General features: G+C 42.4%; 2 protein-coding genes across 3 annotated transcripts in view; one reads left to right on the forward strand and one right to left on the reverse strand.

Annotated features, from left to right (window-relative positions):
• Nucleotides 1-1,324, reverse strand: part of si:dkey-288a3.2 (protein phosphatase 1 regulatory subunit 37) — a 54,877-nt gene extending 53,553 nt beyond the window's left edge. Inside the window, exon 1 of the mRNA XM_061063118.1 lies at nt 990-1,324. Coding sequence (XP_060919101.1) covers nt 990-1,173 — 184 coding nt within the window. The 5' untranslated portion in view covers nt 1,174-1,324. The remainder of the gene's footprint in view (nt 1-989) is intronic.
• A 2,114-nt stretch (nt 1,325-3,438) lies between these two features.
• vrk1 (VRK serine/threonine kinase 1) lies at nt 3,439-12,198 on the forward strand. 2 transcript variants are annotated; one of them, XM_061063057.1, is made up of 14 exons: nt 3,487-3,552; nt 4,941-4,992; nt 5,076-5,235; nt 5,451-5,506; nt 6,094-6,163; nt 6,726-6,813; nt 7,041-7,149; nt 7,902-7,994; nt 8,618-8,750; nt 9,062-9,182; nt 9,273-9,331; nt 10,063-10,232; nt 11,651-11,744; nt 11,875-12,198. In XM_061063057.1, exons 2-14 carry the CDS (start codon nt 4,978-4,980, stop codon nt 12,033-12,035), a joined length of 1,329 nt encoding a protein of 442 aa, XP_060919040.1. In that variant the 5' UTR covers nt 3,487-3,552; nt 4,941-4,977; the 3' UTR covers nt 12,036-12,198. The 2 variants fall into 2 exon arrangements, with proteins under 2 accessions (XP_060919039.1, XP_060919040.1); XM_061063056.1 differs by lacking the exon at nt 4,941-4,992 and having other exon boundaries at nt 3,439-3,552; nt 11,651-12,198.
• Nucleotides 12,199-15,149: the final 2,951 nt, after the last annotated feature.

Raw genomic sequence — 15,149 nt, forward strand, 5'->3', positions numbered from 1 at the left:
GACACAATTCTTACAAACATCCTAATCTCCAGAGGCGTGACTACGAAGGGGATTTAAACATATCTTTTGGTGTGGCTTCACTAACACTGACATCAGAGGTCTCGCTAAGCGGTCACATTAAGCTGGTTGTCACCCTAAACCCAGAGTCTCTACGAGTTCACATAAAGGGGGCGGTGTTAACAGCACCCGACCAATTATACAGGTGAATCGTGACATGTCACCAACTCAACACAAACTATTCTGATATTTAAAACATGAAGACGTTAAAGACATACTCACGACTAAAATCACACTGCTGCAACAACAGATGCAGGAAGAACTCGCACCAAAAAAACAAACACTTTGAGTGTGCCGATGAAGGTTTACAAAATCATTTGAAAGGAAGACTGTGCAACTTTTTGATCCAGTAGATGTCGCCCTTGAGCACCAGCATGAAAACAAAACAAACTGCTGTTAGGCCACGCCTCCTCCATACTGAAGCATCCACTCTCCCCCAGAGACACACATCCAACCCCTCTACACTCAGGTTCAAACTAAGGAGTCAAGTGCAAGCAGCGGACAAAATTTTCCTTTGCTAGAGCCGCAATTACCCATGACCTGTTGTGTTAGCATGCTAATGTTAGCGCTCTTTAGTTAGCTCGTAGCTTCACATTGCATGTAAACTGACACAGAATGAGCATGATCTAAAAACTCTTACTAACATCCAAATAATCAGTGAGTATGTTCTTCTTCTTCTCTCTAGTTCTTGACTAAAACAGTTTTTATACTCAAGGGGAGGAGCCGGCCGTCCCGTCCATGTAAACACGGCTCTGACAACAACACAGCCAGCGGGACTCGAGCTTCTCCCTCATTGTAGACAGTCATGACTCAGAGACACATTTACACAGGATACACTTGATGTCTGATATATTCATGTGTCAAATGTTGCACATTCTTCCTTTAACACTAATAACTAATAACTGGATGAGTTTATTCAAACAGCAGCTCACCCTTCCTGTCGTTGTCTCTGTGCTCAGAGAATCCTGACACGATGAGTTCATCAGGAGGGAACGACACATGTTTCTCTGCTTTACTCCCCTTCTCCTTCTTCGTCTTCTTCTTCTGATGCTGCTTCTTGTTGTTGGTCTCTTCTCCTTCGTCACTCTGTTCCTCATCGTCGCTGCAGCCGGTCATCCCTCAGTGGCGTTCGGTTCTCTCTGGAGGCAAGAAACCCTAGGACGTGTCAACAATAATCGATCACCTCCAGGACCTCTGACATAAACAGCGATATGGATGTAGAGAGAAATATGTAGAGAGCCGATGTTCACACAGAAACACCATCAGCTGCTCCCTGCGATCACCTGGACATGCACTAAAGAAACAATATCTTATTCATGAGCCGAACACCGGGCTGCAAGTGAAACTCAATATGTTTGTATCAGATGACTCATTCAAAGCAGGCTCTGCACATTTACATTCCTATTCAGATTCAACGTTCACACAGACATTCAGGAGAATATGAAGTGGTTAGATAGCCGTGCTGATAGCTGTGCTGCTTCCTTTAAAATGATGCAGGACAGACACAGAAACACAATAAGGGCCCTGAGAAAGAAAGACAAATGAGACAATACCTGCCACACCCACTAAGACACTTACTTTATGATGGTTTGGTTTCTTTCTTGTGTCGTATTTCAGGAGAAGGATTTGGCTGTTTCTCCAGTAAGACTTTTTGGTTCTGTGAGTGACATGAATAAAAAGCCCTATGCACCCTGATACCTGTTGCAAAGTTGTTGATTGTTCCCCTCAGGTTTGCATCAGGGACTTTTTTTTGTCAGAATCACAGAGTTCTGAGGTCGCACGTGGAGCTGCATCCTGATTCATTTCACTCTATTTCTCCTTTTTTTTATAAGCTGTTGACACAACCCGAGGCTATAATCACATTTATCACAAACTGTTGAAGCATGAAGGACAAATCATCAACAAAAACATGTAAGCAATGTTAGATTCACGCAGAGTGGACTCTTAAAAAGTGAAGAGGCCTAACTGTCGTCACATTTTTTATGATTTTAAGGCATAAACAGAGTCATATTTTATTCACATTGTTTAGTGTAGAGTCAATAATCAACAGATAGAAACATTTAAGAATGAAACTTCCACAGAACACAGTTTCACATTGATAGTCAACAGAATTTTATGTACTCACAGAAAGAAGAAATCATGTTTTGCTCACGTTTACCTCATCATAGGCTGTCCTCAGACTCCTTTCTTGCACATCATTCCCCACTCTCTCTCTCTCTCTTCCCCGGTTTCTGACTCTATCCACTGTCCTATAAAAATAAAGGCATTAAAAGCCCAAAATGTATATTAAAAGAAAAAAGTGTTTTCAGGCTTCTTTCACTGGAAGAGATACGATTTCAATGCGTCGAAAAACGTGATATTTTATAATAATATTTAAATACAAATATTGGTTTTTAATACTCTTACTTTGTCAAACTCAGGTCAAGTTGATTTATAGCCTGTAGCATCATGACAAAGAAAAAAACAACATTAAAATAGAAAATCTCACCCACAGTCGTTACAGTTCATATCACCAATTTGTTTTTGAGAATTGTGTTGGGTCTGTCAATTAAAGTGAACGAATACTAAAAGTAATCAGCTCAGCACGCTTAAATAAAACCCCGGCTCCCACAAAGTCTCACTGTCTCGCCGGACACAGATTCACCTGCTGGTCTCGACTAATCGCAACAGATTCTGTTTGACAATCCACCGCAGAACGTCATCCCGAGGATTCAGGCTCACAGTTTGCTCCGTCTGTGTCGAGTCAGAGCTAACAGGCTGGCTCAGACTTTCAGATAATCCCCTGCAGGGGCTCCTTACATAGCCCAACTCTCACCAATTGCAAAATAAAATGCCTATAAGTTGTTGTAACGATACATTAAAATGAAAAATAATTTAAATTAAAAGAAAAAACATGGCTGAAATATGACAATGCTGGTTTAAAATCAAAAAGTAAAAGTTACTGTGTATTATGACATTTAGCAGAGCATATTAATTAATTTGAAGAAGAAAAAACAATAGGCTATAAATAGATAAGAAGCATTGTAGGCTACCAAAGTTACATTTTGAACAAACTATAAATTATGAAAACAATTATTCCAAATGGGGATATGAATATCTGTTCAGAATTACAGGTGAGATATTTCTGCAAGGTTAAAAAAGTATATTGCTGTCCTTAAAGACTCTAACTTAGCACGGATATGATGGTTAATTTAGGTTCAACTGTTGCCTTGGAGATGTGTTTTATTACACAGAGCAGGGTAAATAATATAAGACTATTTCAAAGTTCTCCACTTTGTATGTTTGAGTTATATGAGGAGTTCTTACTTCCTGTTCAATAAACTTATTCAAAACATCGCATTCATACGTCACCGGTTCAATCGTGACGCAGCTATGAAACGACCAATAGAATAGCGCCGTGTGATGACGTCACTTCCTGACCGGTAGTTTTGCGGGAAGTTTGGTCCTCTCACAGTTCAACGGAGAAGTCAACAATAACCCACAAAGTCACATAAGGTATGTACACAAACGTATGTTGTCGTATCACACATGTAAGCAGCAGTTTGAGGAGTGAAGTACTTTAGTTTTTTATGATGGAGCTTTTTGTTATCAAACGTCGTCACGTAGCAGCTAACGATGCTAACAGCGCGGTTAGCGTGACAGCTAATGGATGTTTATAAAAACTGAAAGTAACTTCAAATAGCATGGCTTATGTCGCATTAATCCACCTGCTCTGCCTGTTCACACTCTTTGATTATAAGAGAGATAAGATATGATACAGTTACTAAAGCTGTGTGTAGCGAACACAGAGAAACTACAGGTTTAAACTGTTAGCTAACAGTAAACAAGAGATGTTCATAAACCATCCAACAAACACCTTTTATTATGTGTCTGTGAAATATAAAACATGTTAATAATCACTGTTTGTAAGACATACTCATAGTCTACGTTTTAGCACTATCTATTTCCGGTTATAAGTTATAATAAAACCTCTGTGCTTAAGTCAAAGAAGATGATTACTGAGAAGAGAAACTTCTTAAATTAAACAGTAATATTCTGCAAAATAAATGACTGTGATGGGGGTTCAGGGTAACCTTGTATTTCCTTGTATGTGTTTGTTTTGCTTGTCTTTTTCATGTGTACTAGCTGTCAGACTGACCCTTATATTCACACGTCTGTTGTGATTGGAAAAACACCAATAAAAAAATATATGTATAGCACAGATATGTTGGCATCTGTTCAAGTTAGACAGCGTTTGAGTTTGCTGTCATCACAAACTGTGTGCAGCTCTCTGACAGCAGCTCTGACACACACACACACACGTGGAGAAGTAATGACAACATGTGGAGGAAGAACAGGAGGCGTGACACATTTCTCCATAAACTTTTGGCGTATTAAAGAGTTACTTGTCGCACTTCAACCATTTTGAACAACATTCAAAGTTTTGTTAAGTTTGCATGGCCGGCCCAGTGATTGTAACTTCTGATTAAACGAAAGCTCACCGTCTTGAGTTGCCTGTGATTCACTTACCCCCTTAAAGTAAACAATCAGTAGTCTAGTATGTGGCCACAGCATTTATGAGCTGATCCAGAAACACACTCTTTTCAAATCCGCCTCGTGTATGAGCGTCTGCATTTAGTGTCATGGTATATGATAGCAGCAGCGTCTCCTGTACGTCTACATTTTACATGCAGGGGAAACACAAACTCTTAATGCACAACGGTCAGTTCTGTTACCACTCAGGGTGACATTAGACAAGAAAGCTGGCTGTTTTTGTGTTCATCAAACAACAGAAGAATGGCAGCATGACGGACTTCAGGCCACATGATTGGTATCGCACATCCTGCAGTGTGACTGTACATGTTCATGTCATAATTGCATTGTTAAAACAACATATTGTTCAGACCTAGTCGGGTGCCTGGGACTTCTATTTTTGTTGCCATGGTATCGAAACAGGTATCGATATATCATTTGATTGTTACTAGTATCATATCACGGTTTAAATACTGCTATCCTGACAACACTACTGGATGTTCTAGATGCCTCCTAAAGCCAAGCCTGCAGGGAAAGGCAGAGCTCCGGCTAAGAGGAAGCTGGCAGAAGAGTTCCCCCCCGGAGAGGTCCTCACTGACACAGGGAAGAAGTCCTGGAAGCTGGGGGCTCCTATCGGCCAGGGAGGCTTTGGGCTCATATACTTGGGTAATTCTGATGACCTTCTTCACATGTTAGTTTCTGAAAAAACGATAGTGTGACTGCACTTTTGTGATTCATCAGACTCTGTTTTCTAGCTTTACTATCACCCAATTTACAACTCTTCACTGACAAAGTTATATTTTTAAAGCCAAGTATGTCTTCACTTCTGTTGGTCGTATAGTCAAATCTGTTGTAGTAAAATGATTCCCGTGTTTCCCCAGCGGAGGAGAACTCTGCCAAATCTGTGGGTGTGGACGCTCGATACGTTATCAAAGTGGTAAGACTGAATAAATTCAAAACATCGACTATTATAATTTCCCTAACAAGAACTAAACCACATTTTCAATGCTTTCTCTTTAGTTTATAAAAGTGCTAATTTAGTTTGTTAATTACTGTGGGTAAGCGCCTTGCTTAACAAGGGGTCAGATTGTGCTTATTTAGACTGAGTTAAAACCAATTGTCTCCTTTACTGTAAAGATTATAGACTTCTTCTTTTCCCTGAGGGGTCAGAAGATCTGCTGCAGAACACAGAGCAAGACACACAAGATATAAAACCACAGATTGTGGCTATAGCCACAGAACAAAACCTGTAATTGATAAGAGATAGAACACATTTATAGATAGATATTCATGCTATCTGAAGAGCAGCTGTAAAAGTGGCCATATCAAGTGACGTAAGGGTTATATGAAAATTACACAACGAGCTGATGAGTTAAGAACTTTTTGTGTCCTATTACTCTGTTGTGTCCGGAGGGGACGGTTAGTGTTTAATTTGATCTTCATAGTTTCACCTGAATCAATAACGTCCATATTTTTAACATTGTTTGAATCCACACAGTTATTCATTCGTTGTTTTGTCCGCAGGAGCCCAGCGAAAACGGTCCTCTGTTCTCTGAGCTCAAGTTTTACATGCGAGCTGCTAAACCTGATCTGAGTAAGTGAGCTACACACACACACACACACACACACACACACACACACACACACACACACACACACACACAGCCTCACCATCATCAGACAGTTTCTCACCATCAGTGCAAACAAATAAAAGAAAGAGAACTTTCTTAATTAAAAAGACAGTCCTTGTATCTGAAGCAAGGGGGGGCCCTGCAGAGGGGGAAGGGGAAGGAGGGCTGTTTGTTGGCCCCCGGGCCACAGCTTTGCATTTTATATAATAACACTCCAAATGTCAATCTCCCCTGACAATTAACTGTTATATTACTAAGGAACCAAAGGCTCATATTTTATTCATGCTGGAATCTCACGTTGTTGGTAAATATTTGTCCCAGCAGCAGATTAGCTTGTGCCCCCCCCTTGAGCCCCCCCTTCCCTCCTCTTATTACTTTGAGCATCACAGCCATCAGACATATATACCTGCCTTTGAGATACACATTTTGCCTTTCACAGATTTAGACTCATAATTTGAAGATACTGTGGACAGAAAAAGTTCCTCTGACAGTCCTGACGAGTTTCCTGTTTCTGTTTCTCTGCAGTTCAGAGCTGGATGAAGACTCACAAACTCAAGTGTCTGGGGGTCCCGAGGTACTGGGGCTCAGGTCTGCACGAGAGAGGGGGGAAAAGGTAAGACCAGAACCACTCAGAAAAGGTCGACTTTGACAGTGATACATGTAGAGACTCGTCCGGCTTTACTCTCTTTTGCTGTTTGGGAAAATTATTTTTACTTTCTGTTTCATAAACTTCCCACAACAGACAAAACTGAAACCATCTAGATACTTTTTCTAATATCAATGAGGATTCATGACCCCCCAGTGTGACACAGTAGAGGACTGTCTTCTTTGAACCTGCAGGTACAGGTTCATGGTCATCGACAGGCTCGGCACAGATCTACAGAAGAAGTTTGAAGAAAGTGGAAAAAGGTTCCCCAGAAAACTGGTGCTGCAGCTCGGCCTGCGACTGGTCAGTTTATTCATCAACAAATGGTTTTATTTTAGTGGAATAATGCATGTCGTTTTAAGGGAAATATTGCACACTGAGCATGACAGGGGGGACTGTGCTGTTTTCTTACTTCCACAATCTTTAAAACCTAAAATCAGTCATGCAGGGTCCAGAACTGATGGTGGATTTAAAGTCATGCTATGTTGTTAGCCTCTCAACTGATTGCAGGGTGACGAGGTCACTCCTGATCATCAGATCTGATCAAGGGTCCATCTGATTACTGGACCCTTACATTTACTCATTGGTCATCAAGGATGGCCATCAGTGACAGCGAGAGATGCTTTTTTTTGTTGTCAGGAGCCAGGGTAGCTCAGCCCAAAAGAATAATGCATGCGTCAGTACCAGAACCAGAGAGATTTTATATATTTTATTGTGCAGATTTAATCTGCCAGGAAACATGAAGCAGAAGCTGTAACACAGTCCCACCCTTGAAAACTTAAAGGGGCGTAAATATCCCGCCTATAACTGGCAATCTGTGAGCGCCAATTTTGTTTTCTATAATTATAATTCTTATTATAATTTAAGTAAGCCCCCCCCCAAAAAAAAAAAAAAGAATAATGTGGTTGTCCAATCCCTTCTGTTGTTGATGTTTGTTTCATCATTTCCACTCAGCTGATTTCTGGTTCAGAAGCATCTATGCAGCACGTTCTGTGTGGATTGACTCTCTCTTAGTTTTTCAACGTGAATATTTGCATCTGTGTTTTCTTCTTTAGCTGGACACTCTGGAGTACATCCATGAACATGAGTATGTGCACGCTGACATTAAGGCATCAAACCTCATGCTGAGCCACAGTGATCCCAACCAGGTCAGTGCGAGGCAAAACATCACACGACTAAAGTCGCCATGTTGAATTTTGGAACGTTAAAGAGAGAAACAAATCTCCCTCTCTTCTTTCTTTGATGCTGTAAAAATAAAAGGTGCTGCTCTGACCTCAGATCTGCTCCTGAGAGCGGGAGATGATGGCATTTTTTTTCATCAGAACACACTCGTGCTGCTTCATTAGATTCAATTAAGGCTTTGGCGAGGAAGAGAGTGTGTGTGTTTAGTGTGTGTGTGTTTCAAACAGGGAGAGATTAGATGGCAGCAGCTAAGAGCTTTCTGCAGCAAACAGGGCAGGGGCAAATATTTAATTTGAAGATTAATAATGTATCATTGGTGCTGTTATTAAAGAGCTATTTATAAATGACAATTTAGAAATGGGCCCCTCAGGGGTTTAATACTAGGTAAGGTTGTTTTGTTATTTAGGAGCTAAATAATTTAAATAATTCCCCCTGGAGTTGTTTGGATGTAGCTTTGGTTTTATTACACCGTGTTTCTTTATTAACACGAATAACTTACTGTGCCTGATCGTTTCTTTACTAAAGTTCTTTAATCAGTTTGAACGTTTAACTCACGGAAACTAAATGTGTGTGTTCTTTTTACCTGTAGGTGTATTTAGTCGATTACGGGCTGGCGTACAGGTTCGCCCCTGACAACGTCCCGAAAGAGTACAAAGAAGACCCAAAGAGGTGTCACGACGGCACCATCGAGTTCACGAGCATCGACGCCCACAAAGGAGCGTGTACGTACACACACTGATCAAACTGCAGACTGCCACTTGTTTATTTATTGATTTAAAGAGGACATATGATCCCCCTTCTCCACATTTTCAAACAGTCTCCTGTGGTCTAAATGAAACATCTGTGCTGTGCGTTGGTCAAAATATAACATGAATCCAGCACCAGAGGAGGTTTGTGACCCTGTATAAACCAGCTCTCTCAGAACGCTCCGTTTTGATGTGCGTGTCTCTTTAAATGCAATGAGGATGTGTAAGCGATGCATACTGAGAGGTTGTGTTTTCTGCTGCAGCTGATTGTGTGTTTCTGTCTCCAGCTCCTTGCAGGCGCAGTGACCTGGAGATCCTGAGTTACTGCATGGTTCAGTGGCTGTGTGGACGTTTGCCCTGGGAGGACAAGCTGGGCGACCCGCTCTACGTCAGAGACTCTAAGCTCAGGTGAGAGATGCGTACCTGCTTTCACTGCTCACTATTCAATCAGTGAAGACGTAACCAGGCAGGAAAATCACTTCTTCTTTTCGCACACAGGAGCAGAGACAACATCTCTGAATTCATGACCAAGTGTTTCTCCTCTCAAGACAAGCCAGGTGAGTAAGAGACGCATACAAATAAGCGGCAACTTGACAGGTTTCAGGTCATGTCCCTGACACGGCATGTCCTGCCAAGTCACTTTTTTACATTCTGGCATTACAACTGCAATGGTTAAACGACAGCGCGGCCTAATTCACATGCATTTAACCCAGATTTCTGAGGTCCTCATTAGAATAGAAGTCCACTGACACACTCTGCAGACTGTAAACAGCGACTGTGTTGACGTGTTGTTCGAGTTGTTACAACTTTGACCTGCAGGCAGAGTTTCAGTTCATTCAGTGAAGATGAAAACACAAAGAGTCACACGTCCTTCCCACTGCTCCTCTGAACAAACCAAACTGTTGTTTACAACTCCATCTGTGTGTGTGTTTGTTTGTGGGAGTGTGTCATGTCTGAGGACGGTCAGTGCCGATAGAATAAAACAGGACGCTGTAACCAGAGAGGAGCGTAGTAGTGACGACATAATGCTTTAGAACAAACGTCTCCCCTCGGATGGACTCCTTAATCATCCCTAATCAAAGCCTCCAGATCACAGAGCGTGAACACGATGACTTAACACATAACAATATTAACTCAGTGGAAAAGGAAATACAACTCAACATTAGATGAACTGTAGCTGTAAGCAGATAAACACTCACCGGTCTTCTTTTTCCGCATTCAGTGACACGTGTGAGAGAGCTAGCCACTGATTTTTCTGTTTGTAAAGAGATGCTGTGTTGTGTTGTAGATGAGATCCAGAGGTTCATAGAGGAGGTGAAATCTGTGGGATATCTGGACAAACCAGCGTACGAGAAGCTCCGCTCCATCCTGCAGGCCGGACTGAAAACAATCCAGGCTAAAGATGACGGAAAGCTGCAGTTCACTGCCGACAATGGAGCTGTACCTCCTCCTGCAAAGGTCAGCCCACACACACACACACACACACACACACACACACACACACACACACACACACACACACACACACACACACACACACACACACACACACACACACACACACACACACACACACACACACACACGCACACGCACACACACACACACACACGGGAATTTGTTGTGAATGCGCTCGATGTGTCGGCGCTCTCTTGGTTTTGCTGCGTCTTAATTTCAATGTTAGGTGCTCAAAGACCCCCTCACCTGTTGGTGTTGAAGAAATTCCTAAGACTTGACTCCATACAATAAGACTCAGTTGACTCAGATGGCTTACGTTGATGAAAGTTTATGCATCAGATGAATACTCGAGGAGACATGATTCAACATCACACTTCTGTACTCGTGTCTTGCTCAATCGCATCTGCAGAACTTCTCGAAAGGCATCGCATATATCCAAAAAGACATTATCAGGGTCATGTCACATTGACCCACCTAGACTAAACTGTGACGTCTATAACACTGGAGCAGACAATAAGTCTACCAAACATCCTTGCAGATATCAGGAAGAACAGTTGACAACCTCTAAGCTGTCCTTTGTGTTCTAATAACAACTGAACTCTGTCAGGTCTGACTGACAACAGTGAATAAACCTAATCACATCTGTACATTATAATCTAAATAACTACAGAAATTCCACCACAGTTGGTGACATCTATTACACAGCAAATAGTTTACTCCTCTGTTCACTATTTTGTTCAGGTGTGGTTAAAGAGAAGTGAATCTGTGCAGTGTCATCAGCCTTATTTCCAGTCTTTCAGTAAGACTCTGTTACCCATAGTGTTTAAAACCCCTAACCCAGAAACAAAAGACTGGACACATCTTTGAGTTTCTCTTCAAAGAGAAATAATTTAAACGTCTTTAACTGGACAAGAAATTAATTTTAAAAATCCAGAACCTGCTGCCCATCTTCCAGTTGTCACTTTGGCTCATCTTCTCAGATCTTTCTTTTTCTATCTGTATGTCTCTTTTTTTTTTTTATACTAATTTTCTCTCTCACTCGCTATCTCTCTCGTGCTCTCTCGCCCTCTGTGCATATGGAAAAAGCCATTGGGGACGTGGCGCTGCCAGCCGAAGGGTTAGCGGGCCCCGGTGCTGGTTATTGTATGTAATTATCCCGACAATCTGTTCACCTCAGCGGGCGCCGTGTGGTGATCATGAGGTAGAAATTTTCGCAGTGGAGAGAAAAAAAAAAGGCTTTATCGATGCTCAGAAAGGAGGAGGATGGACAAAGGAGGTGATTTTTTGTTATTAAGGCCTGACCTCATGAGATGAAACGGGAGCTTTGACTACTGGAGAATAGGCAGACGTACAAGCGTGTTGAAACCACGCTTCAGTTCTAATCGACAGATCTGTTTTTTCTTCTCTTCTTTTTTCAGAAAACCACCAAGAGAAAGAAAGTCCCAGAAGAAGCAGGCGAGAGCGAGACTGATGGAAGTCCCATCAAGAAGAAGAGAGCACCAAAGAAAGAAGGTTTGATTTCTTTTTCTCTTTTTTCTTTTACTCTCATCAGACAAAACAGAGGCCATTTTGTTCATTCACAATTACAGAACTTATAGAAGGATTTACGGTCGTTTTGAACTGTTGTGAATTTCTCCTGCAGAAAAAAAGAAGAAAAGTCCCACAAAAACTTCCAGAACAAAGAGGGTCCCCAGCACCCAAAACAGGCTGACCCTAAATCAGATTGGGGTGGAGATGGGGACCCAGACGTCACCCGGACTCGCCCTGAGGACGAGAGGGAGACCCAAAAAGACTAGCTCATAAAGATCAGCCTGTTTTCTGCACTCCTCCTCTGTATGTTCTCGCCTTCTTTAAAAATAAACTTTTATATGTTTTCTTTTTCTGTTACACACTGAGAGATGTTCACGTTTTATGTATGAAGTGAGTTCAACACCACATTTATTGTAATAAAGAGGAAATGAAATACTTTGTGCCTTTTTTGTTTTTATTAAAAGGTTTCCCAATCAGACAGAAAGAACACTAGACGTGTGAACATGACGCGGGTACATGAGACAAGTTTGTTATTAGTAGGGATGGAAAGATTGATCGTAAAATCGTGATAAATCAATTCAAAGGTGTCAAGATTCACATCGGTACAATGAAAAATGAATCTCAATAATGAGGTGAGCGTCAGCAGCTGCAGAGAAAGATTTAGAAACAGGATGCACCACCGTCTTTTAAATCGGAGGTGTGGAAGCATTTTGGATTCCTCAAGAGAGAAAGAGGTGAGAAGATAACAGACGAGATAAAAACTGCAAATATTACAAGAAGACGGAACTACACAAATAGCACAACCATCATGATGCAGCATTTAATCCACACCACGATGAGAAGCTCCAATCACCTCCCCTTGTTGAGAGAAAAAAAAACATTAAAACGCCAAACCACAGTGACAAGCGGGTTTGCAGCTCCTAAAGGAATCTTTTATCATTTGTCTTCAGTCTAATTTAGTAAAATAAATCGTGAGAGAATCGTATCGTGAGTTGAGTGAATCGTTACATCCCAAGGAGTGATCAGTGTTGAGTGAATTAATAGAATGATTTTCTTGACTGCTAAAGTAACAGATCAGGAGCAGTTGTGATTGTATTTATTCTAGTTGATAGTGTGTGTGTGTGTGTGTGTGTTTGTAAACCTAAACATCGCGTCTGACTCCAGTCACAGCTGCATCAGTGTCCTGTTTCTGCAGTTCCACCTGTCCGTCTCCGTCCTCCTGCAGACTCATCAGGTGTCTGAGTGACACATTCTGACAGAAATCATTCTCAGACAGTTCTGAAACTTTTGTCGAATCATCTCAGTTTTATTTTTTTCTCTCGGAGCGAGGAGAGGAGAGAATTTCACACCTGAGCTGCCGCTGACAGGCGTCCATTTCCCCTCCGTCCTCTGTTGTCCTCAGCACCACCCTCGTTAACTCCCAACAGACCCCCCCACACCGCACCCTCACTCCATGCGAGAAGACATCTCCACTAATATGAGTGCTGTGAAGGCCCTTGGGGGGCCCCTGTGGCGGCTGGTGGCTGTCCATCGATTGTTGCAGCCTCTTCAGGAGTAAAAAGCCCCCCTGCCTGCCTCCCTCTCCACCTCTCACCAACCCCCCCTCAGACACTGACCTCAGGGCGACATAGACAGTAGGGGGCAGCAGTACATAATGATAGCAAATGGATGTTGGTGTGTTTTTGGAGGGTGAACAGGACAGCACTTTAACACAACAGCAGCATCTTTTCTGTTTTCAGTGGGGGTGGAGGTGGGGGGGGGGTACATTTTCACCCCAGCCGGCCCCTCTCCTCCAACGCAGCGTGTCATTCAGCGCCCGGCCCCGCAGGAAGTTGTTGTCCATCTGTTTGCCTCTGACAGTCAAGCCGGCGGACTGTGAACGCCGCGCAGCGGTCGCCTAACCACCACGAGAACGATACCCCCCCCCACCCCACCCCCCTTTATCCACCTCCACCCCTGGCCCGCACGCCAATAACTCAATAACAGTTTCCCGGCCGGTGGCTTCCTGTGTTTGTGACAATTGTCAGTGTTTTGGTGGGAGGGGGGGCCAAAGTGTTCAAACTCAAATTTAAGGGAACGCTAAGGAAAGTGTCAGGGTCCAAAAAGCTCAGAGGGAAGAGAAAGTGGAGTTTTTTTTTAAATTCCTGTGCTGGCAGGTAGAAATGTTTAACAATGTAAGTTACGATGGACAAACATGTATTCTGTGATTAATGTTCTCTAACTTGTCTATGAGCTTTTATTCTACTAAAGAACTGATTTGAGGAGCACAGACTGGATGTTAGATCTGGATGTCGTCTCTGGTTTCTAAAGTGAAGCTAATGCAGACATGACTTCAACATGGACTGTATGAAAGATGGATGTAACCACTGTAACGTAGCCTGTTGGTCATCCTCAAGATCAAGTCATCTTGTCTTTGTACGGTGTGATTGATTTAATTACACAAAAAGAGGACCACGTTGCTGATAGTTACAGCTTAAACGTTACTGTTGATGCACGGAGCAGCCATGTTGGATTTTAGCTCGGGCTACTTAAAAGTTCCAACAGTTTGCAAGTCAGAAATCTGACTCCAGGGGGGGCGTTCCTGATGACGTATCAGACCGGAAACTCTGAATCAACGACTTTCGAGATCAAATCAAAGATCGGAGTTGAGCAAATATCAAATATCGGACTTTGAATCATCAGTTTAACATGAAAATCCCTGAAATGGCGGCGAGTTCAGCTCCATGATGCCGGACTTTATGAGAGAAAGAACTTGAGGAAATGTGCCAAACTCGGTGACGGAGGCGTGTTGTTTAAACAATTCACGAAACTAAAGGATTCTGTGATAGGCAAGTGAAATTTTGATTAAGAATTTCACTTTTTTGGGGTGTATTTGTGCATATGTCCTGGCAGAGAATTGTGGGTAAAAGAAGTCATTTTTCTTTTCATCGTGTTTTAATGTAACTCATACAGACTTATGTGTCTTGTGGTTGTGAATAATCTGCTGTGTCAGTGTCCTCCTGCGTCTGCTCTTCAATCTCTGCCTCTTCGATTGTCACAGCTCCGACAGCAAATCTACATTTCACCCTCCACCCTCCCCTCAAAGAAAAAGTAAAACAGAAACTCTCCTCCTTTCACCCACCTGCCTCCCTAAAAAAAAAAGTGAAATCTAAACTCTGAAACAATTTCAATCATCCACACCCACCTCCTCCTAAAAACTCCGGGATGAAAAGATGCGATGAAAATTTCTCTGTTTGTGCTGTAATTTAGCCCCCGCTCCTCCGCTATTGTCACAAACACAGCCCCCCGCTCCCCGAAGACAAAAACACAAAATATGCACAGCGGCTCCAGGTGTGGAGGGGTGTGTGTGGGTGAAGTTACGGTACATTTGCCGCTGTAGTTGTGTGT

The sequence above is a fragment of the Labrus mixtus genome, chromosome 18 (genome assembly GCF_963584025.1).
Source record: "Labrus mixtus chromosome 18, fLabMix1.1, whole genome shotgun sequence".
Taxonomy (NCBI): domain Eukaryota; kingdom Metazoa; phylum Chordata; class Actinopteri; order Labriformes; family Labridae; genus Labrus; species Labrus mixtus.